Source organism: Barbatula barbatula, assembly GCF_947034865.1.
Source record: "Barbatula barbatula genome assembly, chromosome: 17".
Taxonomy (NCBI): Eukaryota; Metazoa; Chordata; class Actinopteri; order Cypriniformes; family Nemacheilidae; genus Barbatula; species Barbatula barbatula.
Window position 1 is genome coordinate 17,080,480 of NC_136780.1, and position 27,653 is coordinate 17,108,132.

The following is a 27,653-nucleotide window of genomic DNA, read 5'->3' on the forward strand; positions in this document are numbered from 1 at the left end:
CCATAAAACCGTCATCTTCAGCTAAGAATCTTGGCGTTTTATCAGATAGTACTCTGTCATTTGAGAACCAGGTCGCCAAAACCGGTAAAATTGTGTTTTTCCGTCTTAAAAATATATCTAAACTACGTCATATGCTGTCACCATCAGATGCAGAGAAGCTAATTCATGCCTTTATGACTTCAAGACTGGATTACTGTAATGCACTATTAGGTGGTTGCCCTGCAGGCCTATTACAAAAACTTCAACTGGTCCAAAATGCGGCAGCTCGAATTCTTACACGTACAAATAAGTATGAGCATATTAGCCCGGTTCTGTCAACCTTGCACTGGTTACCTATAAAGCATCGCATTAACTTTAAAATCTTGCTTATTGCCTATAAAGCCTTGCATGGTGCTTCTCACTACTTGAGTGAACTTTACACGTATTACAGTCCTTCACGTGCACTACGCTCTCAGGCGTCCTGTCAGTTAATAATTCCTAGAATTTCTAAATCAAGTGCAGGCGGCAGATCCTTTTCTTATTAAGCGCCTAAACTTTGGAATAGTCTTCCCTGCACTGTCAGGGAGGCAGACACACTCTGTCAGTTTAAATCTAGACTTTTACCAGAGGGGAACTGGAATCCCCTGGTCAGGCCTGGTTTCCCTCTGAGGTTTTTTTTTCTCCTCCAAGGGAGTTTTGGGTTCTTCGTCACCATTTGTATACTGTATACTGTAGCTCAGTGGTAAGAGCCTTGCTTTAACAACGCAAGGTTGTGGGTTTGATCCCAGGGGATTGCAGATACCAATGTATAAATGTATAGTGTAATGCAATGTAAGTCGCTTTGGATAAAAGCGTATGATAAATGTAAATGTTTTGCACTGTTTGCCTGGCCAGGGGGCCTGCTAGAATTTTATAGTCTTATTTAATTAGCACTGCATATAGGAATGTATAGTCTGTCTGATATTTGACCTGTGTTTTGACTTGCATAACCTGATATGTTTTGCTTATAGTCAATGTTTTCTTGTACAGCTGCTTTGTAACAATGAAAATTGTAAAAAGTGCTATATAAATAAAGCTGACTTGACTACTCTCCATCCCATGCTTTATTGTCAACCTCTACCGTCCTCTCCAATAAAGCATAAAAAAAGGCAAAAGTACCTTTTTCAAGTTTTTAAAATAGTATTTACATATTTTATTTTATTTCAATTAACAGACATGCATTATTATAGCACCTTTCTTCCTGTCAGCCTGCAAGTTATTTTTCATGGAACATATGTACACTTAAAAAAACTGTATTTTTTAACAGCTTTTCCACATATAATGTCTCTAAAAACTGAAATTTGAATTAGGTCAAAAGCTGTAAAATATATCTAAACTACGTCATATGCTGTCACCATCAGATGCAGAGAAGCTAATTCATGCCTTAATGACATCAAGACTGGATTACTGTAATGCACTATTAGGTGGTAAAAGCAACATTAACTACATCAACAGTTTTGTTAAAAGAATATCTTTGATAGATAAAAAATTTGATTTCTATTATACCATATGCTCAAAGTACACATTAATCACAGTGAATAAAATGGTTTCCTGTAGCTCAGTGGTTAGAGCATGGTGCTAGCAACGCCAACGCCAATGCCATGGGTTTGGTCCCAGGTATTGCATATACTCTGACACAAATGTATAGTATAATGCAATATAAGTCGCTGTGGATAAAAGGGTCTGTCAAATGCGTAAATGTAAAATATTTTTACAAAATAAATGTGATTTTAACATAAATAATTTAACATTAATAATCTAACCATATTTGATGTCCATGTTGCTTGCATTTGGGACAAAATAAACATTTGTAAGGTATTTTTATTAAGGTTAGTTTTACTTTATTGATTTATGAAGTATATAATGCTGATAGTCCGCTGGACTAGCGAACATTGGTTGAGTAACAAAAACATTAACATGACGTAAGTATTACACTACAGTAATAGACTAACAATAATTTTATTTACGAAATAGTGAAATTATACATACAATAAAAGTAAATTAAATTGAATTGCAATCTAACACTCAATACAATATAAGAAAAAAGAGAGAAGAATCTACATAAATATGTGAACAATAAGTCATGCATTTCAGGTGCCTTTGAACTCTGGGGAAGGACAAAGGAGAGTTGGACATGTGAGGTGCACAGAAAACCAGTAGCCTTTAGATTTTAGCCAGTAGAATCCACAAACTGTTTTTTATAGTCTGGTCAGGTAATTCATAGCACATAGAGAAGCTGTGGCCCATCTTTTTTTTTCTTCTTAAGACCATTCTCTGTCAACTCTGGAGGTGGTTGTGCATGAAAATCGCAGCAGATCATTAGCTGAAACTAGCTCATCTAAAAACCTTGTCACATGTGAAGTGTATATATTATCATAATTAAAGCAAATTTGTTGGTCTTTAATAGTTGTGTTTGGAGTGTATAAACTGAACTTAAGCTTTAAGAAGAATTTCAGAAGCCTCTGCATTTGACAGATAGAAAAATAGAAAAACCTTATCCCAAAACACATTCTAAGTACTTTAGAAAAACTTTAATAATTTTGAAGTGGTCTCTTAATTTTTTATCATTGCTGTATGTGCTTTTTTGGAACTTCCAAACTTGAACTATTCAATGTCAAAGGTTAATGAAAGATATATTTTATAGCAACACTATAGAACTTTTGCTCACAGGTTCCCCAATGTGGTTAATATGTGCAAAAACATCGTTTGAAAACGACCCGATCACAAGACTTACAAGCTGTGCTTGTAGAATTTGTCCGGTTAAGAGTTGTTCTAACAATGAAATAATTTTTGAGACCTTATTTTAAGGTCGAAAAACTACAAAGTGTTGCTTTAAAACTACTCAAGTTGTGCCCGGCTAAAGAAAGAAAGTCACGTTAACCTAGATGGCTTTTCAAACCCATATTTCCTGATATGCAGTCATCTTTGTCAAATAATTTTGTAATTTTTTAAATGTTTTGGCCACTAATTCAGTCTTCTCTACACAATAAAACAGAACAAGGTTCTGGTTGTTAAGATCAAACAAAGAAAGAAAATCTATACATTTTTCAGGGAAAATATACATATAGAATATGTTAACATGATTTCTTGCTCACACTAAGCTATGGATGTTTTGTTTGTTTATCCTGACAGCATCTACTCAATAGATACGTTCAATGTTTGGAAGAAAGCAGGTTTGCATCTCTTCATCATGTTCACAGGATCAGGATGGTCATCTAGAATTATATCATTTTCTCATATGAGATTGTTGCACAGCAATGCGTCCCATCGTCCCCAGAATAATAGCACGTGTGTTTGGGGTAATTAGCATGCTATAGATAATCTTCTTGTCTTCCAAATGTCTAACCAGCACTCTGAGGACAGCAATGCAGCTGGATTACAGTCTATAGTGAAACTGTATGATGTTGCTGTTACAGATATACTGTATGTTCACAGAATTTTGAAAGTAATAGTTGACCCAGAAATTAGAATTCTTGTTCAATAGTTTATGAAAAATGGTGTTGTAGCATCTTTATTTACAACCTCAACAAATGCGGAATACTGTATATTGCATGATATGGACATTTCTCATATGATGGTTCCCAATTCACATTTCATTGTGTGTAAGAGAGAAGCTGTGACATTCTGTTCTACAAATGCAAGTCCTACCAACCTGAGGATGAATAAATGATGACCAATTATCACTTAATATTCTCACCCGAAGAGAAGTTTCACATTTAGAATTAGATTTCCCCTCACGTGCTGTTTAGACACAAGCTGGATATCTGGAGCTCCGCTTGTTTCCAGCCAGATATAACGCAGCACAGTGTTGCACCTCAGGCAGCTGCGTGCGCAACATTCAGCACGTTGACTGAGACGACTGATAGACGTTTGGCAGAATTCCAGCCTTCTAATGTAGAAGAATTCCTAATTAAGTGTCATGTGACTTTGGAAAGCGCCGGCAGCCTTTCTTTGGGCGCAGATTTCACTCATCAGCTGAATTCATATGCGAGGCACGCTCACGGCCATTTGATGAAAAGAATTGGGGTGACAGCAACATGCACAGAGAGGGAGGGGATTGGTTTTCTTCGGATTTAGGATGTCTGTTCCCCTTGTGTTTTTACAGAAAGCTATCATAATGTGTGCATGCCATTTGACATTTTATAATCCAGAAAGAATCATCTGCAGGCGAGCATCAGCGTAGAAGAATCATCTCGTGCTGTATTTAAATTCAGCATTTTGTTGCATTGCATGCGCTTGCATGAACCAAAAACACTCAAAAGTGTCGCTTTCGTATTTGTGCTCGTGAGCAAATAACGCTGGAAAGATGTTTTTGGGAGGAGGAGGCAGCGTCCCGGACGTCATCATTACATGTTAACGTAAAACGTGCCTTATGTAAACAGCAAAAAAGTCAAGCCTGTCCCTAGAATGTAGGGCTTAGCTCAGCTCAGAAGAACTTGTCCGAAGGCTTGAGCTAATTTTTTTCGGGCTGCAGGACGGCACGGTCAGAGCAATGCATCAGCACACCGCCTTGAAGCAGATAAACCCTTTTAAACCGTGAAGAGCATTTTCATACAGTTTACCCAAAGGCTGGTGGAGAAATTCAAAGGGTGTGCATGTGTTTGCTAATATATGCTTTCGTTGAAACAAAGATATTGTTTTTTGTGCACTAAAGAGTGCAATTCGTAATTTCACTCATGTTTCCTTGAAAAACAATGATCTCTTCTTATTAGTTTGCCTGATGTTCGTTATGAATTCTTGATCGGATTATTCTGCCTGAAAATATGCTACACTATTATGCTGAAGGATTTATTATGCAATCAAAATTGAGTTTTCTGCAGACGTGTACTCACACGCGGCAATGTGGTTTCAGAAACGGCTCTGTGGCACAAGTCAGTTTCCATAGTGATGGCGGTGAATACTGAACATTAGTGCCACAGTGTGAGATTGCAGACACGCCATACAATTTGACATGTGCTCCGTGTTACTATGTCCGCGTTCAGTGTGCTCATGACATGGCGGCGGATCTTAAAAACAGATATCAACATTTCAGATTGCTTACACGGATGACAGCACTTTAACAGCAGTTCATCCTAGTTATTATTAAACATGCTGTTAGTGCTGTTAGTATTTGTGAACATAAAAATAGAGAGAGAAGAGAATGGCAAGCTAAAGATCCCAACTCTGGATTACATATATTGGCTGTATATTACCTGTAACATGATTAGGATGATAATAATAACAAAGACCTCAAAAACAAGACATATACTAATGGAGGGAAGGAAAAAACTTGAATATATCAATGGGAGTAAACCACAGCAGAAATACTAATATGAACAGGGAGGCTGAGACCATTTTCCTGTTGCCTAGCAACACTTGAACAAAATTTTTAAGCGATTTCAATGCCCCATACTGCATTGAGGGATGTATATCTTTTATACAGCGCACATAAAAGGGCTCCAGTGTTCACACCGAACACTGTTTACTTCGAGTTGCCTTCAGTACAAACTAATGGTAATTTCTTCAAATGTTCATGGTTTGAAAAGCAGGTCAGACACACAAGCATTATCATAAAGTAACATGAGAAACGAATGAGTCCCTCAGAGCAGACAGAATTTGCATATTGCATTAGAACAAAATCAAGGCCAAGTTATTAATGATACACATTCTCATGATGTTAAAAAACATGCATGTGATCCCATGCATTATTGCTGTTTGTATATGCATCTACACATACAGTGCTACATATACTTGTGTGTATTATTTTAAATCATCATTCCTGTCTACATTCACACCAATTGATCAAATAAAATATCTTTCACGTAACACATCTAAAACATATGGTTTCATTTACAGTTTTGAAGGGAAAGTTTACCCGAAAATGAAAATTCGGTAACACTTTACTTAAAGCATATATGTGTAATGCATTATAAAATTAGTTTTAATGTATTTATTATGTCTTGTAATACACATTATAATTAATTTAATTATTTCATGAATAATTGTAACTACAGTTAAAACATTATAACACGTATCGATTCATTGTTAGTCTTTGCAATCTTAATTTGGTTATATTTCTTTACCAAAACACTTCATGTATTACAACACACGATATGAACAATTATAATGCGCTATACCCTTTAATAACGCTTTAAAATACATTATATATAATGGCTTTAAGTAATGTGTCGCCGAAAATGCAGTATCCCCTATATGACTGAATCGTGCTAGATAATGTTTCACCAGGGAACACAATTTCAAAAGGCATATATAGGAATCCATGATCTCCCAAACATATTAGTAGACAAAATGTGATTAAAGTCGAAATGTGACTTTAATGCTTGAAATAAATGATATTTCAGAATTTATTTTTGGCTTTGTCATAAGAATCTCTCTGAAAGAGTCTGGATGTCACCAGCCACTCAGAGGAGTTCATGTGTGCACAGCAGGTGCAGGTTTCGTCCAGAATGTCATGTTTTCAGTGTCTGTATAACCAAAGGGAGATGCAGCCAGATGGACTGTAAATGCTAAATTTCATTGAGTATCATTAGTAGGTTAGTTCACCCCTCATTGGTTTACCATCTGCTGCCAATTGAGTTCTCAACACTGAGCCAAGATTTGGGAGAGGAGATCAAGTCTAAACCTCTCTGACCCAAACTTTTTGCTTACATTTACACTTTTTACATCATGTGAAATGGTGAAGCCTAGATGTGTTAAGGGGGTGTTTAAGTTTGGATTGAAAATCAATTATTCACCACGTTTACACCGTATGTGTACATATAGGACTGCTCTTTAATACTATCACACTTCTCACTGCAGATATAGTGTCACTTGATTTATTATTCTATATAGTTAAAGAGGAAGAATGATGTTTGCCTGCCCGCACCAGGAGGAGGATTCGGTGCTCCCACCTGCAGCCACATTGAGGTGATGATATTTGGTTAAAGTGCATGGGCAGGGGGTCGACCTGTGAGTCCATCCAGTGGATGTGTTTGTTTGAATGACGTGCAGTAATCCATGAAACGTGAATTCCATGTAACCATTTTGAGGATTCAAATGCTTGGATTTGAATAACAAAATAAAGTGTACATTTTTGTTTTGACACAGAGGGATGCGTTGAATTTACTGTGCGTAGCGTGGCTGACCCGAAGGAGTTTTTCTGTGCGTGCGTGTGTTAGTGTGTGGTGGGGGTGTTGACTTTCACATGACATTGACGCTCTGGAGATGTTGAGGAGCAGCTAATCGCAGACAGTCTGTGCTCGGTGGATTCAGAACCACTCGTCCGTGGACAGCTTTACATGGACACAACACTCTTTGGACCCATAGCTCGTACTGGAAGTTTACAACTTGCAGAGGAATCTACGGATACCTCACTTCACTACACGCGGAGAAATTCCATTTGCCAGCGGATTCAAATTCACTGTAAGTATAGTGAAAAATTTGGAAATGTTGGTTCGAGGATTTGGAGACAAATCGGAAAAGGCAGCAGAGCTCGCCCTCATCTCAACTAATGCACTCAATCTCTATCTTATATATTTTTGAAACATTTCGAAAGAAAGCATCGTTTGTTTGATGCAAAATAATCGAATAGAAACGAATAAACCCATTTGCGTATACATTGGCTATTGGAGATTTGCAAAATGTATATTACTTCTTGATTCATATATAGAAATAGCAATAATAATTGATGGCAACGAAAAGTTAGCATTGCATTGTTAATATGATGTGGCCAAAAATGTCCTCTTTTATTTAAAAAAAAAATGTGCATTACGGAAGCATATTATGAAAGCATTTATATAAATGATAGGCAGAAACAAAGGCAGAAAGACATGTTACTAAAAGGCTCGCACGGATTTATACGTGTACATTGGCGGTAATGACAGACAGCTCAGTCTCAATTAAAGACGACGGGTCTTGTCTGTGTGTCGACGTGCTCTTCAAACCAACAGCTGTCTGCCCTTACGGAAGAAATACACGGTCTGTTTGGGTGTTTTCAGGTTAACTGAAGCGGTCTCGGGTTCGAGCGGGTGTCTGTGTGGAGCTCTGCTGCTGTCTGCGCGGACTGGTGCTGAAATCAGAGACATGGCGACAAACAACACCAAAAGCGCCGACGGACAAGTTGTGACGGAACTAAACGAGATCACAACGAACGACAAACCCAAAGCCGAGGACGACAAATCGGAGAAGAATAAGAAAGACATTCCGGACAGGGAAACTTGGGGTGGCAAATTTGATTTCCTGCTGTCATGTGTAGGCTACGCCATCGGACTGGGCAACGTGTGGAGATTTCCTTACCTGTGCGGGAAAAACGGCGGAGGTAAGAGTGAAAACTGACTGTGATGTGCTGTGCTGCATGTGAATGTGTGCTTTTGAAGAGCAAAACTGTTGGGTAGCTTTCACGAGTTTCTGTCATTTCAGGGGCTTTCTTAATCCCGTACTTTTTGACGCTCGTTTTTGCGGGAGTTCCGCTGTTTTTCCTTGAATGCGCTCTCGGGCAGTACACATCCATTGGCGGCCTTGGAGTCTGGAAACTGGCTCCAATGTTCAAAGGTATACGACTACATGTTTTTTTCGTCTGCCCTAAACTCTTTATTCTGCTATTATGGCTTTCAATAAGTGTGCAGTGTTTGGTGACCTGTGGTATATACTTGAGTTTTTTGTCTCTTTATTTGTAAAGACTTAGAGCTTCCACATATTGCACAGTGCAACTTATAAAAGACTTCTGCAATGCCGCGTAAATGCCACAGTATTTTCTCTGATTCCACTTTGGTTCAGTAGTCGTAACACAGGGTATATGACAATTACAGGTGTTGGTCTTGCGGCTGCTGTCTTGTCATTCTGGCTGAACATTTACTATGTTGTCATCATTGCCTGGGCACTGTACTACCTATACAACTCCTTTACTACTGTAAGCATTCCGTCTCCTCTGTGTTTTTACAAATCTTTAAAGAGAAAAGGAGAATGTAAAGCATTTGTTCTACTCATTCTAGGAGCTTCCGTGGAAATCTTGTAACAATCCCTGGAACACAGACAGATGTTATTCCAACTACAGCATAGTAGACACTGCCAATCTCACCAGTGCAGTCAAGGAGTTTTGGGAGTAAGATTTTGGAAACATTGCTTGCGCATGACCTTTCTTGACCTTTCTTGTGCATGTGAATACATACTTTACGTCTTCTTGTGTTGAGTGATTGTGTTGCATAATCTGCTCATATAGACGCAATATGCATCAAATGACCGATGGCTTAGAAAAACCAGGTGAGATTCGCGTGCCACTCGCTATAACGCTGGCCATTGCCTGGGTCCTTGTCTACTTCTGTATTTGGAAAGGAGTGAGCTGGACTGGAAAGGTGAGAGGTTTTTGTCTGCTGGCCTTTTTTGAAGGCTTCTGGCTGGACTATGTTCATATAGTGGGGAGGTTTTTTACAAAGACATCAATATGTTTGCAGGTTGTGTACTTCTCTGCCACCTACCCCTACATCATGCTGTTCATTCTGTTCATCCGTGGGGTGACTCTGCCTGGGGCTCGCGAAGGAATCTTGTTCTATATCACTCCAGATTTTGAGAAGCTGAAGGAGTCTGAGGTGATTTTACAGAGTTAGTCATGAACACACGCTCAGTTGAACCCGGCCAGCCACTAAATAGCTTGATTTCCCATCAAATCGCAGGTTTGGCTGGATGCTGCAACACAGATTTTCTTCTCATACGGTTTGGGTCTGGGCTCCCTTATTGCTCTTGGCAGCTACAACCCTTTCCATAACAATGTGTACAGGTATGAAGAGCTCATCGTATTTTAACCGTCTGTATGTGATTATGTGGCCAATCTCAAAGAATTCAAACAAAATGGCATGCATAGAGCTCCAATTAGAATTGCTTTTGTATTTAGCTATAGATCACTTACGTAATCCAAGGTTTCTCTTAAGAGAAGATTGAGGTCAGTTGATAACAAAAGTGTTGTTTTCTGGACCTGCAGGGACTCCATCATTGTGTGCTGCATCAATTCCTTCACTAGCATGTTTGCTGGATTTGTGATTTTCTCCATTGTGGGCTTCATGGCACACGTGACAAAGAGACCAATAGCTGACGTAGCTGCATCAGGTAATTAATTCACATTACATAATCATAACATTGCAATTATCTGTAGACATTGAACATCCCATTGTTTAACTTCACTTATGATAGTGATGTTATACAACATCATGTTAATACGAATGTTTATTTTCATGAATGAATTTCGAACAACTGGAACGAGGAGGTCATTATTTAATGATGTTCTGTGTTTCTCATAGGTCCTGGTTTGGCATTCTTGGCCTATCCAGAAGCTGTGACGCAGTTACCCGTCTCACCGCTGTGGGCTATTCTCTTCTTCTCCATGCTGCTCATGTTGGGAATCGACAGTCAGGTAAGAAATAACATATTCAAGCTCTGACCTAGAAACAGATGAGCTCTACAAATCTGTTGTCAGTTTAGTTACCCTTCCGTCCAGTTGTGGTCTTTTGATGCTGGCTTCTGCCTTTTAAAGGTTTTTTTTGGTCAAAATGATGGTCTTTCATGAGTCGAAGTTTAGCTTCTAGTAAATGTTCTATAGGACCAAACTGATTCAACCCTTTTGCATCAACAACATTGTTTTGTTTGTTTGTTTTAACCAATATTGTTTAATTGTTTAATATTTTGCTCCAGCTCTAAAGTCGCATTTGATTAGGCACTTTCAAACCTGTTGAAAATACAGCAGTGGCCAGAAGTGATGTCTAGATGTTGATGTTTTCATAAATTCAAATATATTTTTCGAGATGTATTAAACATTTTGCTTTTGTGTTTTATAGTTATGAAGTGTCAAGTTTATTTATATAGTTCTTTTACAATTTTCATTATTACAAAGCATCTGTACAAGAAACATATTGACTATAAGCAAACAATTAAAGTTATACAAGTAAAAAAATGAAAACACACAATACATACAGGCACACAGGTTCATACACTTCCACATTCATAAAACACCACACGCACAGAGCACTATATACACACACCCACACAAACGCTCACACACCGACACAGCATGGTTTTCTCAGAGAAGCACACATTTAAGATAAAAGACAGAAACACAGGTCAGATATTATAAAGACTATAATTCCTATATGTAATAATAAATAAATTAAGCAGAATGTTACATATTAAAGTTACATATATACATTCGAAACCTCTAAAAAATAAACTCAACCAGGGCAACTAGTTCCCCTCTGGCAAAACTGCAGCATCTCTACAAGTTCGACAGTGCTTGCACAACTAAGCTAAAAGAATTTAAAGATAACATGACATATGGTACAACATTTTACTACATTGGAGGATAAAAATGAAACAGTAATCAGTAATTGTAGTCAATGTTTTTCTATGCCTTTTGTATTTTGAATAAACCTAAAATCAGTTATGCTGTAGTTTGCCCTTTTGCTAAATATATTTTCCCATAAATACCTTAAAGGAATAGTTCACTTCAAAAATTTCCCCTGTTGACTTTCCATAGTAGGAATAAAAATCACAGAAATTGAACTACTCCTTTAAAGATTTATTGTTTTGGCCATTTCGATGGTTTAATAAGATGAGAGGGCAATAAAAGCAAATATTGTACAAATATGAACTCGGACTCAACATCATTTTGGCTACTATTATAACATACATTAATTTAGTTTAGTTTCATTAATTTCGTTTGTACATTGTTTGGCAACCAATAAGAGTTTACTGTTAACTGTTAAATTGCAATTTTTATTATCCATCTAATAGCTTGGATTACAGCTACTCAAGTTTGTCAGGGGTTTATGGACAATGCGCTGTGCCCAACCCATGGTTGAATAACAACAACCCTGCATTGGTTAATTTATAACCCAACGGTTTGTTTTGACTATATTTTACTAAACAATGGCTTGAAACCACCCAGCATTTTCTGTGTGCTGTATATGCCAGTTTTATTGAAATTACTATTTAAAAAGAGAATAATAGAAAAAAGGCTGGATCCAAAGTAATCAAAACCAAGTGTATCATCATCTCATTCATTGGTTTGCAGTTCTGCACGGTGGAGGGCTTCATTACTGCTCTGGTGGACGAGTTCCCACACGTGCTCAGAAAGAGGAGGGAGATCTTCATCGCATGTGTCTGCGTTGTGTCCTACGCCATTGGCCTGTCAAATATCACACAGGTACAGTGTAGGTTTTACTCAAACATTCTGAAAAAATGAGTGTATGGAGTTGATATTTTAGCAAAGACTGTAACATCCATTTGATTGTGTATCTCTTGTGGTAGGGCGGTCTCTATGTGTTCAAGCTCTTTGATTATTACTCAGCCAGTGGAATGTGTCTGCTCTTCTTGGTCTTCTTTGAGTGTATCTCAATCTCTTGGTGCTACGGTAAGTCTTACAAACACTGCCTCTGTCACACGGTTCGAACTGTTCCACGTTTTCAAGGGATGTCACGCTATATCATGCTGCGGTCGTTTCCATCATGCAAAATGTTTTTTGTTGTCAGTCATCAGGCTATATAGGATTTTAGAAATGAGATATGACGTTTTGATGTCACAAACAGGATTTAGGACTGGTATGTGAGTCCAGATTGTTTTCTTTATATAGTCCCTAACACACAGTATCTGGCAGTCACCTGACCAATTCTGTTTACACCGCCATCCTGACAGGCAAGGACAGCCGGGAGTGAATATGAATGGCGCCAGCAAGAGTTTCAAGGCAACAGAGTTCACTGCGCACTTTAATTCAAAAGACATACACGTGTGCATAGCTAAACTTAATAGATTAAACATAACAGATCCCTATAATGACCCCTGGGTGCTTTTAACGTGTGTCAATAAAGAAACAGATTCATTTCCTGGCCTGCAGGAAATGTAGGTAGCCAGCATAGCTATATCACTGATCTTGCCGTTTAAACATTCCCCAAAAAACTAAATGAACTTCCATTGAATCAATGGGTTGTTGTCGGACGCAATGGGGTTGTGTTAAAAGCCCACTGCGATTGCACGGCTGGACTAGGCGAGTGCTGCTCTCATGTTTAGGATTTAAAGACAGATCAAAGGGGAAGAGAAAGCGGTGACACGTGTTGGTTAGCATGTTGTCAGTGCAGTTAACCATTTAATCGTCTATCAGGGATTCAGGATCCTTAGGAATATGATAAAATGATTTGCACTTTGCTTTCCCCCGCCTGTTCTGGCTTCCTGGCACACATCAGCTGTCCCCCATGTTAAAATAGTAAGATTTTTAAAGTCTATTCTACCTGGTTTACAATTATTGTTTGACCACTGTCAAAAACCAATGCTATAGCCGCTCCAGCGCTCCGCTTAATGCCTGCCAAAATGTTGGAGTTCAGATTGCGTTACATCAACCTCTATAGAGCTATTTTGGCTGCGATTTGCCTCATAGTTCCGTCTCAGGCTCTGCTATTACATCACCACTGCCTTACCAGCTTCTTGACTGATCAGTTGTTGCTTGTCTGACTGATTCTGTCCATCGCATAGGATCTTTGTTGTGGGCAAATTTGGCAAGACAGTGCTTTACTCAAGAATTTATGATCATGCATGCAGCTTACATTTAATGTATAATGTTTTTGTAAATGTTGGATTCTTAAATTGTATATGTAATACATAATATTATATATTTTAATGTATATTATAATGATCTGTGAAAGGTATGTGTGTCTATGATCACAGTGTAAATACTATATCAGCCATATTTTTACATGCCTAGTGTCAATGAGTTATGTAAGGGCAAAGTATCAGCCTACTCAAAAGGTATATAATATACGGTATATACCATAAGACATTTAGTTATTTAGAATGATAGATATCAGGTACCATAGTATCTCTTTATTTTGTGATGATGTGTCTATTTCTGGTCCCAGTGGTGACACCGTTTGTGTCCTCTATTCCAGCCAGTGGTACAGTAAAGTACTCTGGGTTGCATTAACCTAAATTGTTTGTGTTGAAATGCCTATAATTTACAGTATACAATGCGAAAATACCAGTAGACAATACCAGATGATTAGATTTAAATCGCTACATCACATAAATTAAGTAAGAGTAAAAATTAATGTGAGGCAATACTCATTTAGATGGACAACTGTGTATTTGGTACAAATTGGTACTGCGGAAAACTGTATTCATGAAATGCAAAAAACGTGCACAATCTAGATTTTTACGGAAACAAAATGAACTAATGTGCTTCACAGGCAAAAGAAAATTGGTGGAGCGTTTACTTTTTCTGAAGTGCAGTTGGTGTAGCAATGCAAAGATCACAGGTTTCATTCTATGAAACACACCGACCAAAAGCTTAAACAAACCTGCAACGGTCAAACATGATTTCACACAAGTGCAACAGGACACTGTCAGGCTTTTTTACACCAGCGTAACATTAGTGTCTTGTTGTTATTGTCCAGCTGTAGGATTTCTAATTTCTTGTACTGGCCAGGTTGTCTGTGATTTGGCTTGTTAGTTCCTTAACCATTTTATTCCTCATCACATTCTTACTGCTGGTCAACATGGATTGATGAACTGTGTATACATTTATTGCAACACTAAAGAGTGAATAGACAGTCCTATCAGAGCGTATCACAAGAATGTGATTTCTTTCTATTTCAGGTGTGAATAAGTTTTATGATAACATCCAAGAGATGATTGGATACAAGCCATGCCTGTGGTGGAAACTGTGCTGGGTTTATTTCACCCCTCTAGTTGTTGGCGTGAGTAACCACTTTCATTGTTTGTGTTTAACTGTAATATATTGTATGTACAAACCTCGACTGCAGTTTGGACAGTGTGAAAATTTTTTGTTTTGATGATGTGACGCGCACCAGGATGACAACACCGGTTTAGTGACACAAATCAGTGGCAAGCGGTGACTTTTAAACCGGGTATGTTGAGTGCTGAGTCTATAATATTTAAAGAAATGCACATCACATCAAATACCTACAACGTGTTAATTTCCAGTGTTAAAATAATATAAAAAACGTTTAAGGACTAAACACCCAAACACTGAAATTACCTTCTAATCGCCTAACATAGCGAATTCATAAAGTTTATGTACACATTTATTTATTTATGATTTAAGACCTTATAAGCATGTTTGTAATGACATTAAAATAAGTGACACAACATTACTTTAAGAAATATTATATTATGTATATATGTTTTTTTTTTACTCAAATTTATTTATTATTTATTCATCATTATAGGTGAAACTATGCCCGTCAGGAGTGGCGGTTCTACATTGAATTGCACCCCGGGCGAGACCACCTTTGAGCGCCCCCCCTCCCCGAAAGATTATAAATACAAATAAAACACAGACAGAAAATGATGACAAACCGTCATATTTTATAACAACATAGGTGAAAGAGAAAATTATATTTCTCAATTGCACAAATCCGTTTTTTTTGTGCACCTGATGGCTTTGACCTTTTCCTGTCCCTTTCTGTTTATTTGGCACTAGACAACCAACAGATCCCCCCCCCTACCCCCCAACACTGTCACTCAGGAAACGAGTCATGGCCATAATCGTTTTGTATTAATTATTTTTTATTAGCCATTTCACACAATTCAGAAAAACAAAAATGTGCAGGAACTATAGGCCTGTATTCATTGCATTATGGGTAAAATATACGTTATTTGGAAGAAAGTCGAGGTGGTGTGTGACTGACTTTAGCCCACTAATTGAATTCGCGTCATGGGAGGGGCTTTTGCCGCTCACTAAGTCATAATAATTTCTTCCAAATAACGCACATCTTCGGCGAATACCTGACAGACACATTTTTTTAAACGTACACTAACACTCTTCTCTCAACAGGTAGTGGTCTGGCTTTTGTTGAAACTAACTTTATATAAGCACTTTTGCTCTTTGTATGACATAGGCTATCGCTTATTGCTCCTCGAACTCTTTGTAAGTCGCTTTGGATAAAAGCGCGTCTGCTAAATGACTAAATGTAAATGTAAATAATCACCGCCCAACTAGAGAAAGCTCCTGATTGGCAGCGCGAATTTTCGCCAAAGTTCAGATTTTTCTACTCTCAATCATCTCATTCGCGGGCGACTGCCCGGTTCGCCCGTGCCTAAAACCACTACTGCCCGTCAGGCCATGAAAGCAAATGTTTGTGCTTGGTCGAGCGTTTTGCGCACAGCTTTCCTGCACATTAAATAAGCTGCATCCCAGCAAACACATTTAAATCTTGAAAACGTCTCCAGTTAGTCTTCATTTAGTCCGCGTGATTTTACTTTGTGACCGTGTGACATTTTGGAAAAGTTCAGTTTTTGGGGATTTTTGCCAGAGCCCCAAAAAGGTTGTGGTGTGCACGGACATCTGCTGGGCAGTGGTGAATTTAGGCATTTAGCAGGGGGCAGATCTCAGTGGCGGAGTAAAATAATGACTCCGACTGTTTTTTACCGCTCATATTCACGACACCCCAGTCATTTCACCATGCCATCAGTTATACTTATCAGGAATCTTAGGGCGGTTTCACAATTATGCTGCGAGAGCACTTCAAAACCAAACTGCTCCATATTCTTTTGAATTGCTCTCGTGGTACAATCATGATGTCATATACTGATCTGTCTGCAGCGCTGCAGAAAGCTGAAAACATCTCTAATCTCATTCAAAAGTGTGAGGAGGGGCGAGGTGGGAGGTGAGCGGGAGAACTCAACAGACAAAAACATTATAGATGAAAAATATATGGGATTATTTTTGTGCCAATAAAAATTAACGCAAACTTTTAAAAAACGAACAAAAATAAACAATGAGAAAGAAGAAAAACACAAAAATTGTTTTTGAAATCGCTGCTAGATTTTTCATTTGTGCATTCAGAGTTTTCATTTACACTTCTAAAGTTTTCGTTCACCTTTCTGGCACAAATGTCAAATGTGGGCAGGACTTATGGCCACTTTACGCTGATTGGCTAGTGAGTTTTTGATTGACAGCTCCTTGACAAGAAAGTCGATAGTGAAGACAGTACAGTGGATTATAGCGCGATCTGCTTGCAGTTTTCTATATATTGTATTTTAGAATATTGTTTTTAATGAGTGTACTTAAAATGTATTTCTTGTTTAGTTGCATACTGTACAGAGATTAAAACTTTTCGCGCTTTCAATATCTCGGTTACATTGGGGTGACTTTCGTGTCCAGCTGAGGAGGATGACGATGATGTCGCTCTTGCAAACAGTATGTGCCCCTATAAGTCAAGTAAGGTATCTATCTTTTTAATCTCATGGTGAATGTACAGTATTTTATACCCCTTTTGTCACGGTGTGTGAGGAGAACCCAATCGCAGACAGTCAGGTATGCAAAAACTGTGTTTGTTAATAACAAGGGGAAAACAGAAAAACAGAAAATGATTCAACCCACGAGGGGCAAAAGGCAAACAACGTCCAACAAAAATTTGGGCGAATAACCGTCTTGGGAACGGGGTAACAAAACAACCACAAGGGGAAGATGACTGACGAATAATCCTCACTAGAGTCAGGACTAGACACAGAAAATAGAAGCTCACAAGGATAGGGTGAACCTCCAACGAGAGGCGAAGCTTATGTGACGCAACGACACAAGACAGAGTACAAGAGGGACTTAAATAGGGAGATAATGACAGGACCAGAACACAAGGCAGGTGAGGGGCATTAAGCGGAGCGGGAAAACTAACAGGATGATAACAAGGGGAAGGTGAGCGGCATGAACAACTAATGAGGGACTAAACGATGAGACGAGGAGGCGGGGCAAACACTCGACACCGGAGAGAGCGCATGTTATGTCAGAACCAACAATAACATGTCTTCCTCCACACATAACACGTGGCTATGTCATGATCCTGCCACTAGACTAGAAAATCAAGAAAAAAGGAGGCAGAACCATGACAGAACCCCTCTCTTAATGAACGCCCCTGGCGTTCACCAAGGGAGCAGACTAACGAGACAAGACTAACAGACAATACGACAAACACCAAAGGCAGACTAGGGAGCATGGTGTTGGCGATAAAAGGGTTGAGATGAAATAACAAAAATAACATGAATGAGACGGGAGGCGGAGGAAGGTGTTGGGCAAAACTAGGGCTTCTAGGTGTGGGCGGGACGGGAGGAAGAGGCTTCTTGGGAGGGGCAGGACAGGCGGTGGGAACAGGGGACGTAATCCACTGTATGTTTGCCCATGATAATATGTCATTTGTGTGTCATCACATTTAGAGAATTATTGATTTGTTTTCGTATGCTAAGCGTTCTTGAGTAAACTACATTTATCATGTTTTGTTTTTGTTGATCACTCATTTGGTTAGTAAAAACACATTTGTGTGTTAACAGCTATATAGTTCCAGAATTGGGAATGGGATTCAAATAAAAATACATTCACATTTTGTGTCCCTGCTAATATGCACTAACAAAATAAGAAAGTAATTTAACTTCAAACACTACAACAAAACAATACAATATAGAAAACCGCATGCAGATCGCTCTCTAATCCACTGTTCTGTCTTCAGTATCGACTTCCTGGTCAGGGAGCTGTTAATCCAAATCGCACTAGCAAGTAATAGTAAAGTGACCATAAATCACGCTGACACATGAGATTTGTGCCAGAAAGTATTATTATTACTATTACTAAACTAATATTACTGTAATGTGTACAGTAACAAGTGTATTTTACAGTTTCAAAAAAGTGCAGTATATGATTTATTAAAAATCTAACCAAAATAGGTAGCTACAAATACAATATAATTCAAATTAAATGAAGAGTTTTGGTTCCAAAATGAGATAACTCCATTTTTTTATTTGCTCCAAAATCATGTTTTTTAATAAATACAGCTAAAAACATTAAAACATGATTTTCCAAAAAGTTAAAATTTTTAAACCAAACTCTTCAAATATTGTTCACGGGTTTCTTTACTAAAAAAATAATATGAATCAAGTGGGTAATCATGTTGAATTTGTGGTAAACATTTTTTATATATTATGTACAGTAGATGGAAATGCTAGGGTCATGAAATCAAAGATATTTAATGCCATACGTTGGAGAGTTCACTTTTTGATGGAAATGCTAGGATCTTGAAATCAAAGATATTTAATGCCATACGTTGGAGAGTTCACTTTTTGGACGCATTTTCCAACTTCCAATCAGCATTAAAAATGGTCTGAAATTAACCTTCCCTTCTCTCAAAGGGCAATGTGTTACCCTGGAACTTGCCAAAATAAAGACATCCTTAAAAAAACAATAGAACCCTAACCAAAGCACAATAGAAAATGTAAAGTATTAAATGGGAATTGTACTGGCTTTAATGGAAAATATAATGACAATTGAAATATCATATACAGGATATGTTATGTTTTATTGTGCATGGGGCGTTTCTGACACTGTTTGCAGACCGAACCCAGACGCAGAGAGCAGTGAAGGGGTTAGCACAAAATAATAATTAAAGGAAAACAAAAACCCACAATGGGGGAACAATACAAGATAACAAAAAGGCTTTTCAAAAAGGCAAACACGAACCTCTCACTAGGGGGCCAAACAAGAACTATAAAATTCTAGCAGCCCCCCCAGCCAGACAAACAGTATGTAAACGGTGACGAGGGACCCAAAACTCCATTGGAGGAGAAAAAACCTCAGAGGGAAACGAGGCCTAACCATGGGATTCCTGTTCCCCTCTGGCAAAAGCTCGACAGTGCTTGCACAACAAGGCAAAATAAAAATAATTAATAATTAGATTTAAGATTATCATTCATTTACAATTACATTACATTTAGTCATTTTAGCAGACGCTTTTATCCAAAGCGACTTACAAAGAGTTCAGGGAGCAAAAAGCGATATGTCATACAAAGAACAAAAAAGTTTCAACAAAAGCTAGACCACTACCTGTTTAGAGAAGAGGGTTAGTGTACGTTTGTTTTTCATTTGTCTGTCAAGTATTCGCCGGAGAGGTGTGTTTTAAGTAGTTTTTTGAAGGTTGTGGAGATGTGGTTGACTAGAATTTGGGAAGAATGTTCCACCAGGAAGGAGTTGTGAAGGAGAATGAGCGGGAAAGGGATTTAGTGACCTTATGAGAAGGCATTACAAGGCGTCGCTCGTTTGCTGAACGCAAGGTTCTTGATGGGGTGAAGGAGTGTAGTAAAGTATGCTGGCGCAGATCCAGTGATAGTCCTGTATGCAAACATCAGTGACTTGAATCTGATCCGGGCTTCAACCGGTAGCCAGTGGAGAGAGATGAAAAGGGGTGTCAAATGAGCCTTTTTGGGCTGTTGGAAGATGAGGCGTGCTGGTGCGTTTTGAACCAGCTGAAGTAGTTTGATAGCCTTTGCAGGAAGACCAGCAAGGAGAGCATAGCAGTAGTCCAACCTTGAGATTACCAGGGCCTGGCAAGGAGTTGTGCAGCATGCTCAGTGAGGTAGGGTCTTACCTTTCTAATGTTGAATGAGGCATGTCGGCATGATCGCATTGTCTTTGCAATGTGCTCATTGAGTCATATTTGATGAACAGCTGTCCTTCAGAGGTTCCTGGCTGATTCGGAGGGAGTGATAGTGGAATTGCCAAGCTGGATGGTGCAACCGCATTGGACCATGGGGTGTGCTCTTTCATCCAAGCTGAGATGTCATCTATGCAGGCTGTTATGCGAGCTGCTACAATGTTATCGTCTGGGTGAAACGAGATGTAGATCTGGGTGTCATAAGCATAACAGTGATACGAGAGGCAGTGCCCGTATGATGGGTCCTAAGGATGTCATGTAGATGGAAAAAAGCAGCGGTCCAAGCACCGATCCCTGAGGGACCCCAGTGATCATATGGTGAGCAGTGGACAGCGAGCCCCTCCATGACACCTTGAATGATCTCCCGGAGAGGTAGGATTGGAACCAGCGGAGAAGGGAGCCTGAGATTCCTAAGGATGACAGGGTTGCTAGCAGTATCTGGTGATTGACAGTGTCAAACGCTGCAGATAGGTCTAGCAGAATCATGGCCGAGGATTTGGATTCCGCCTTGGCTAGCCACAGTGCTTCTGTGACCGATAGCAGTGCAGTCTCAGTGGAGTGGTTTGTTTTGAAGCCAGACTGCTTGTCATCCAGTAGATTGCACTGGGATAGGTATGAGGAAACTTGGTTAAAACTGCCCTTACAAGAGTTTTAGCAATAAAAGGGAGGAGAGAGACATGTCTGTAACTGTCGGTAATAGTAGGGTCCAATGTGGGTTTCTAGAGTAGGGGCTGCGGGTGAGCAGGGAGGTGTTGATGATGTGTGTGGGTGCAGGTGTGAGTGTGGTGGATGTGGCCTGAAGGAGATGTGAGGGAATTGGGTCAAGCGGACAGGTGGTGGGGTGGCAAGAGAGAAGTCAGGTGACTTCAGTGTCAGACAGTGGGGTAAAAGAAGAGAGTTCAGTGTTAGACGTAAGGGTAGTGTGTACCGAGGTCTGCGGTGCTGAGAATTGTTTGCAGATGGCTGATGTTTTCTCAGTGAAAAATACAGCAAAGTCCTCAGCAGTCAAATAGGTAGTAAGCGGTGGAGGAGGGGGCAAAGAAGAGTTAAAGGTCTTAAAAAGCTGCCGAGTGTTAGGTGCATTGCTCACCTTGGTGTTATAAAAATATGTTTTCGCCATGGTAACACTAGCAGAGAAAAAGGAGAGTAGTGATTGGTAGTCCCCTAGATCAGCAAGACTCTTGGTCTTGTGCCATTTCCTTTCAGCAGCCCTGAGTGTACTCCTTTGTTCACAGAGGATGTCAGACAGCCAAGTGCAGGAGGGGGTGGCACGATCTGGTCTGGAGGACAAAGGACAGAGATTATCTAGACAGGATGTAAGTGTAGAGCATAAGGTGTCGGTGGAAGTGTCACCATCTAGAGATGCAAAGTTGGAGGGTAGAGAGGATGACACTTTAGCAGAGAGGGTACTAGGGGAGAGAGAGCAAAGGTTCCGTCTAAAATAAACTGGTGGTGGTGTTTGCGTAGTGCATGTAGGGAGGAGCATGTTAAAAGTGAAGAAGTGGTCAGAAATGTGAAGAGGTGTGCCTTTAATGTTGTCCGTGGTGCAGTTACGGGTGTAAATGAGATCAAGCTGGTTTCCTGATCTGTGAGTACCGGCTGTGGCGAGGCGTGTGAGGTCAAACGAGGCAGTGAGAGTGTGGAAGTCAGAAGCGTAGGGTTTGTCCAGGTGGATATGGAAGTCCCCAAGGACTACGAGAGGGCCACATTCCTCCAGAAATGATGAGCAGAACATCTAATTCTTCAATGAAGTTGTGCAGAGGACCTGGGGGGCGGTAAACTACGACAATACTGAGCGGAGTAGGAGAAGTAATATTGACAGCATGGTATTCAAATGAGTAGTTGTTGCATAAGGAAGAAAGTGTGGAATATTTCCAATTATTGTTGATAAGCAAACCTGTGCCTCCTCTTCCAGTTTGGTGGGGGGAGTGAGAGAATGAGTAGTTGGTAGAGAGAGCAGCAGGTGTGGCTGAGTCCTCAGGACAAAGCCATGTCTCAGTAAGACCTAGAATGTGAATGTCAGACTGGCTAGCAAAAGCAGGGATGAAGTCGTATTGCTCAATGCTGACTGGCAGTTCCAGAGACCCACAGAGAGAGTCAGAGGAGTCGAAGTGGAGGCATGAATGGGACAGACGTCAGAGTTACTTGCGTCTTGGGCGAGAGCACTGTCTGTGATGGAGTACAGGAATAAACTTGAAACATGATAGTAGTATACAATAAAATAAATAAAAAGGTATGTTAAATATACAAATGTGCATTGCCGGTGTCTATGCTCGGTGGAGTCGTACAGGTAGAGTCACAGGTCTTTACTCTCGTCGGTCTTGTAAATCGCAGACTTACGCACTACTGCTGACTTGGGATGACTATTCGCTTCTCCTAGGTTACCAGAGTAAGTGGGCAGTATAAAAGCACTTTACGGTCGCTTAAACACGCCTTCTCGATTAGCAAAATGAATCCTGAACGACTTGAATGTGCCACGGTTCAAACAGTGGCCACATCTTCAAATAAAGTTGAGAATTAATCTCATGGGAAACTTTATTGTGAGGGACAATGTGTGTTAAAATTAAATTAGAAAAGCGATGTTAGGTATAATGTGCCCGGAAGTATTCATCACGTCATTATTTGGTATGTCTTTGCGACGAATATGGTCTGGTCCAGGTAAGTCATATGATGTAATCATCACGTTCCAACAACAACCAATGATACATCGTCACAACAAATATGGAAATCACAATGTTACGTTACTGGAACGTTATTTGGGACGGTCGCTATGGTCCGGTCTACAATTAGGAGATGGGACCAGATGGTTTCATTGTGTGAAAGATACAGTGTCGTTAAACAGAGTTTATTCCTGCAGGGTGTGTTCCTCTTCAGTGCTGTGCAAATGGTCCCTCTTACCATGAACAACTATGTGTTCCCTAAATGGGGGCAGGGAGTGGGATGGCTCATGGCTCTATCCTCTATGGTTCTCATTCCTGGCTATATGGGCTACATGTTCCTCAATCTGAAGGGCACATATAAGGAGGTAACTTCATCAAATAAAATAATTGCTATTTTACAACAGTTTGTCTTCTGTAGCACACTGTAGTTTTAGCTTTCATTTACTAAAAACAGAATAGCAGATCATTTAAAAACTACTTTTACGTGCACATCAATATATTTATTTATTATAATATGTTACTATTTGGTTTGTTGCTGTGGCATGTAAACAACACAAACAAATTGTCTAATTTATTTTCTGGATCAAAAGATTTGGGTCTTGCCTGTATCAGTAAAAATTGTGGGTCATGTTAACAGTTTATTCTTACTTTTCATCACCTTCTTTATCTGTGCATGACCAAACAAATCGAAAACAGCGAAAGGGGGGCTTTTGATAATAGCATTTTAAAGAAACATCTCATGACCTAGTTTCACAATTAAATGACGACACATATAGTATACAGGAGAAGGATTCAGTGGTGTGCTGAAAGGAGGCAGAGTTTCATCTGATGTTTACACAAACCACCAATAGTGTTTTTTATGTTTATATTAAACAAACTATTAAAACCAAGTAGAATAAGTCCCATAAACATAACCAACGTATACAACGTTTAAATATATCAATCGATTTCTTAACCATGTGTTAACTGCTTTTGAGCAACTACTATTACTAGTCACATTTTTCATCATTAGTTATAATATCCTCTGTTAATCAGCCCAAGTGCTCGCTAAAAACCAGCTTGATTTCGCCACTTCAGACTGATTTGTAGACCTATTTGACACAACAAAATAACTTCATTTTAATGATCATGTGACTGTTAGCCTGGATTTTACCGTTCTTTCTCACATTTACACCACACATAAAGAGATGAGAAGCGCCACATCCAGTGTGGACAAAATGTAAAATGATAATGGGTTCTAATGCATCTTTTTGTATTGTTTTAAAAAAAGTCTAATATTAATCAGAATTTGTTCAAATGTTAATATTAAAGTAAACACAAAAACACATGTCCCACCCTGTATAATTAATGATGTTTATGTTGATGTTATAAATATATAGCTTAAATTAAATTAGTTGAATACATTGAAAAATTATAACGCAATAATGCCGAACAATTAATTACAAGAGTCCTGTTAATATCTCTAATATTTACAACGAATGCCAAGAAAATAATGTGCATCTTTTTAGTATATCGACCTCAAGAAATGTGCATGTAAATGTGGTCAATGTAGGTTGTTAGGACACATGATAGACAAGAATATCTGCTCATTGGTTCCGGACCCAATACTTTATTTCAGCGAATCAGGATCATGCTGCATCCTGCAGCAGTGACGCGAACGCAGGAGAATGGACCAGAGCAACAGCAGCCACAGCAACCAGAGCAGTCACCGCAGCAACCGCAGTCGCCGCAATCACCGCAGCAATCACCAGAGCAGTCACAATCGCCCCAGCAACCACAATCACCCCAACAACCACAATCGCCCCAGCAACCGCAATCACCGCAGCAACCTCAATCACCGCAGCAACCGCAATCACCCCAGCAACCGGACAAGACACAACTGCAGCTGAAATCTCCCCAGCAACCGCAATCACCCCAGGAACCACCACAACAAGCACAACCACAACCTCAGCTGCAGGTGCCGGCTGAGAATTCTTCTTCATCTATACCTGGCAATGATGCCAATGTCTAAAACCAGTAGAGGGGCACCCCAGCCGAGAGCAATCAAAGATTAACAACACAGAGGACTTCCATGTTTATACAGTTATAGAATCATCTACCTCCAGGGTACAGTCATACATAATCAAGCTAAACACAAAAAGTGAAGAAAAAAAAAACTATTTATACGAACTTGCATTTGTAAAACATACAACCTGTAAGTTTTACAAATGCAAAATACAAAGCGTCAGTGTTAAAAATGACTTATATACTATGTATCACGTGTATATGTCTCTACTAAGGTTATACTGTGAGTTAGATTTACGGACAGTGCACTGCTTTGCAATGCATAAACGATATCTGTGAGGTATACACTGTTTCTATGTTGCACTGGGGACTAAAGCACAGAGGGAATTCAAAAGCATCAAAGAGAAAGTCGGTGTTACATTCTGGGTCAATCGGGAAAACCAAATGGTGTATGAATCGAGCCCTGTGCCAGAAGCACAACTAATTTTTCATCTGCAGAACCCTCGGATGACCCGTTATTGTGTTGTTTAATATTTTTGTTGAGAGAGACTGTTAGTATTACATTTTTCTGAGAGGAAAAAAAAGAGAAACTATTGTATGTGACTGAAACATTTTCAGAATTATTTTTCAGAATGCTTTTACTACTTTCGTGTTGTGACCAAGGACCAAAATCATAGACTAAAGCAAAAACGAATCTATGCCAGGAAGTATGTAGTTTGAAAAGCACAGGGTACAGAAACACAAACAACACAGGGTGAACATTTTTACTGTCATCTACACACTGTTGTCCTGTTTACACGTCCCCTCAGGAATATCTCAAAAGAATCCAATCTAAGATATGTCTCTGACCCTAAGTGCATATTGAGACTTCAAGCCTGTTTGAAGTCAACTAAAATTGAAGTGGGAATTTGCATGACCATCAGTTCAATAAAAAGCTCTAACGAGTCCCAACAATCGTTTACACTACTAGATTGTGCCAGGTTTTCTGGGGAAGTAAACTACATATTCTCCTGAGTTAGTAGCATATACAAAAGAAATATTGGCCCTTTTTGCCATCCAAAAGCACAAGACTGCTCCAATGATAGAGCAATGATGTGGTGACAGTTTGCATCAAAGGCAGCTACATGTCAAAAGCATTGGGTCGTCTTAAAAATGTTTACTACGAGGAGACAGTACCTACATCAATGTGAAATGGCTTCGTCCTGTGAATTTTGTACAAAGTTTCTTTCCTGCAGTTTTATCTGGAACTTTGTTGTAAAACTGTATTGTGTGAAACATGTAACCGTGAATGTCTGTATTCCATTGTCTTAATGTTGAAATTGCTGTTTTCTGCAATAATATTTTGATCTCTGAAGCACATATCTTATGGAAGTTATGGGAAATAAGTAATGATTATAAAAAGGATTATAAAACAAATAGAATTTATGTCTCGTAAGAAATTATATTGTTTTGTATATTTTTAACTGTAACACTGCCTAAAACAAATGATACATAGGACATGTATTTAAATGGTGTCATATGAAAAAGCACGATTGTTATGTACAATGTATAATAAACATAGGAATATTTGTAGTCTATAATGTGTGTGTTAAATTCCAGTGTTTGGCATAGAGGATTGTTTGTTTGTTTGTTTGTTTGTTCTTCAATGGTCATTATGTTTCAAAGATTACACCTTTAAATGTCTGGTACAAATAAAGACATTAAAGAATGCAGTAAAGGAGCCACTAAGCAGTACTGAATTGTTGAAGGAATGATACTGAATGGGCATTGTATAGCAATATGACCACGGTTTCTGCTGTATTATCTATATTCAGTTACGAATACAAAAATGTATATAGAGGTACATCAAGGGAATCAGAAACATGTATAGAATACAAACAGTAACTAGACAATCAGTAAATACTGTTAAGTACTGTTAAGTACTGTTAACATTTCAACGAATGCATTGTTTCAACAATTATTAAACTCAAATGGAAATTAAAGTAGAGTTTTTGTTAAAAAGTTGAATGTGTATAATAAAAAAATGAGTGAGAGTCAGTGAATTAAAAAAAAATTCAAATGATTAATGACATTTGTGATTGTTTTTTTTATAATTTGTGTTTGTTCTTTATGTATGTGCAAATTATGCATTTTAATCCGCTATGTGACATTATCCATTACTTTTAAATAAGATAAAAACGCATATATAATAAACATAGCCTACAGTGAAATAATAAGAAACTTTGAAAATCTTGAGAGAATTTGCGAGATTTCCTGGGTTCACAGTCAGGACTCTATTTGAAAATCTGTTTGTGTGTGCTGTCTTCGTCACATCACGGCGCACCACACATTATAGGATCAAAATGATTACATCTAGGATTGTTTCTTCTCAAGTTTGTGGTCGCTCACAGTTTAAAACTATTACAAGATTTTCAAAAACCTTTTGGTGTGGCCCCAGCTTCAGGCAGAAAATCTGTTAATTCTTCCCGTCTAACTATCACACGAATATTGACACACCAACCAAACAAGAGAAAATGTATTCAAAACC

The 27,653-nt window shown here is 38.9% G+C and overlaps 1 protein-coding gene across 1 annotated transcript; it reads left to right on the top strand.

The window, feature by feature from the left end:
• Positions 1-6,918: 6,918 nt before the first annotated feature.
• On the top strand, positions 6,919-27,170 carry slc6a1a (solute carrier family 6 member 1a). Its single transcript, XM_079477685.1, has 15 exons — positions 6,919-7,419; positions 7,995-8,314; positions 8,416-8,547; positions 8,805-8,905; positions 8,988-9,097; positions 9,215-9,347; positions 9,447-9,581; positions 9,666-9,769; positions 9,971-10,095; positions 10,287-10,399; positions 12,053-12,184; positions 12,289-12,391; positions 14,623-14,723; positions 23,320-23,487; positions 24,741-27,170. The coding sequence occupies exons 2-15, from the start codon at positions 8,080-8,082 to the stop codon at positions 25,131-25,133; spliced, it is 2,085 nt and encodes a 694-aa protein (XP_079333811.1). The 5' UTR covers positions 6,919-7,419; positions 7,995-8,079; the 3' UTR covers positions 25,134-27,170.
• Positions 27,171-27,653: the final 483 nt, after the last annotated feature.

What these genes read in the sequence shown, in the direction of transcription:
- slc6a1a (XM_079477685.1), top strand. Translation starts at nt 8,080, where the DNA reads ATGGCGACAAACAACACCAAAAGCGCCGACGGACAAGTTGTGACGGAA. An exon ending in AGAAGCTGAAGGAGTCTGAG is followed by an intron (nt 9,582 to 9,665) that starts GTGATTTTACAG and finishes ATCAAATCGCAG; the next exon opens with GTTTGGCTGGATGCTGCAAC. An exon ending in TGTTGGGAATCGACAGTCAG is followed by an intron (nt 10,400 to 12,052) that starts GTAAGAAATAAC and finishes ATTGGTTTGCAG; the next exon opens with TTCTGCACGGTGGAGGGCTT.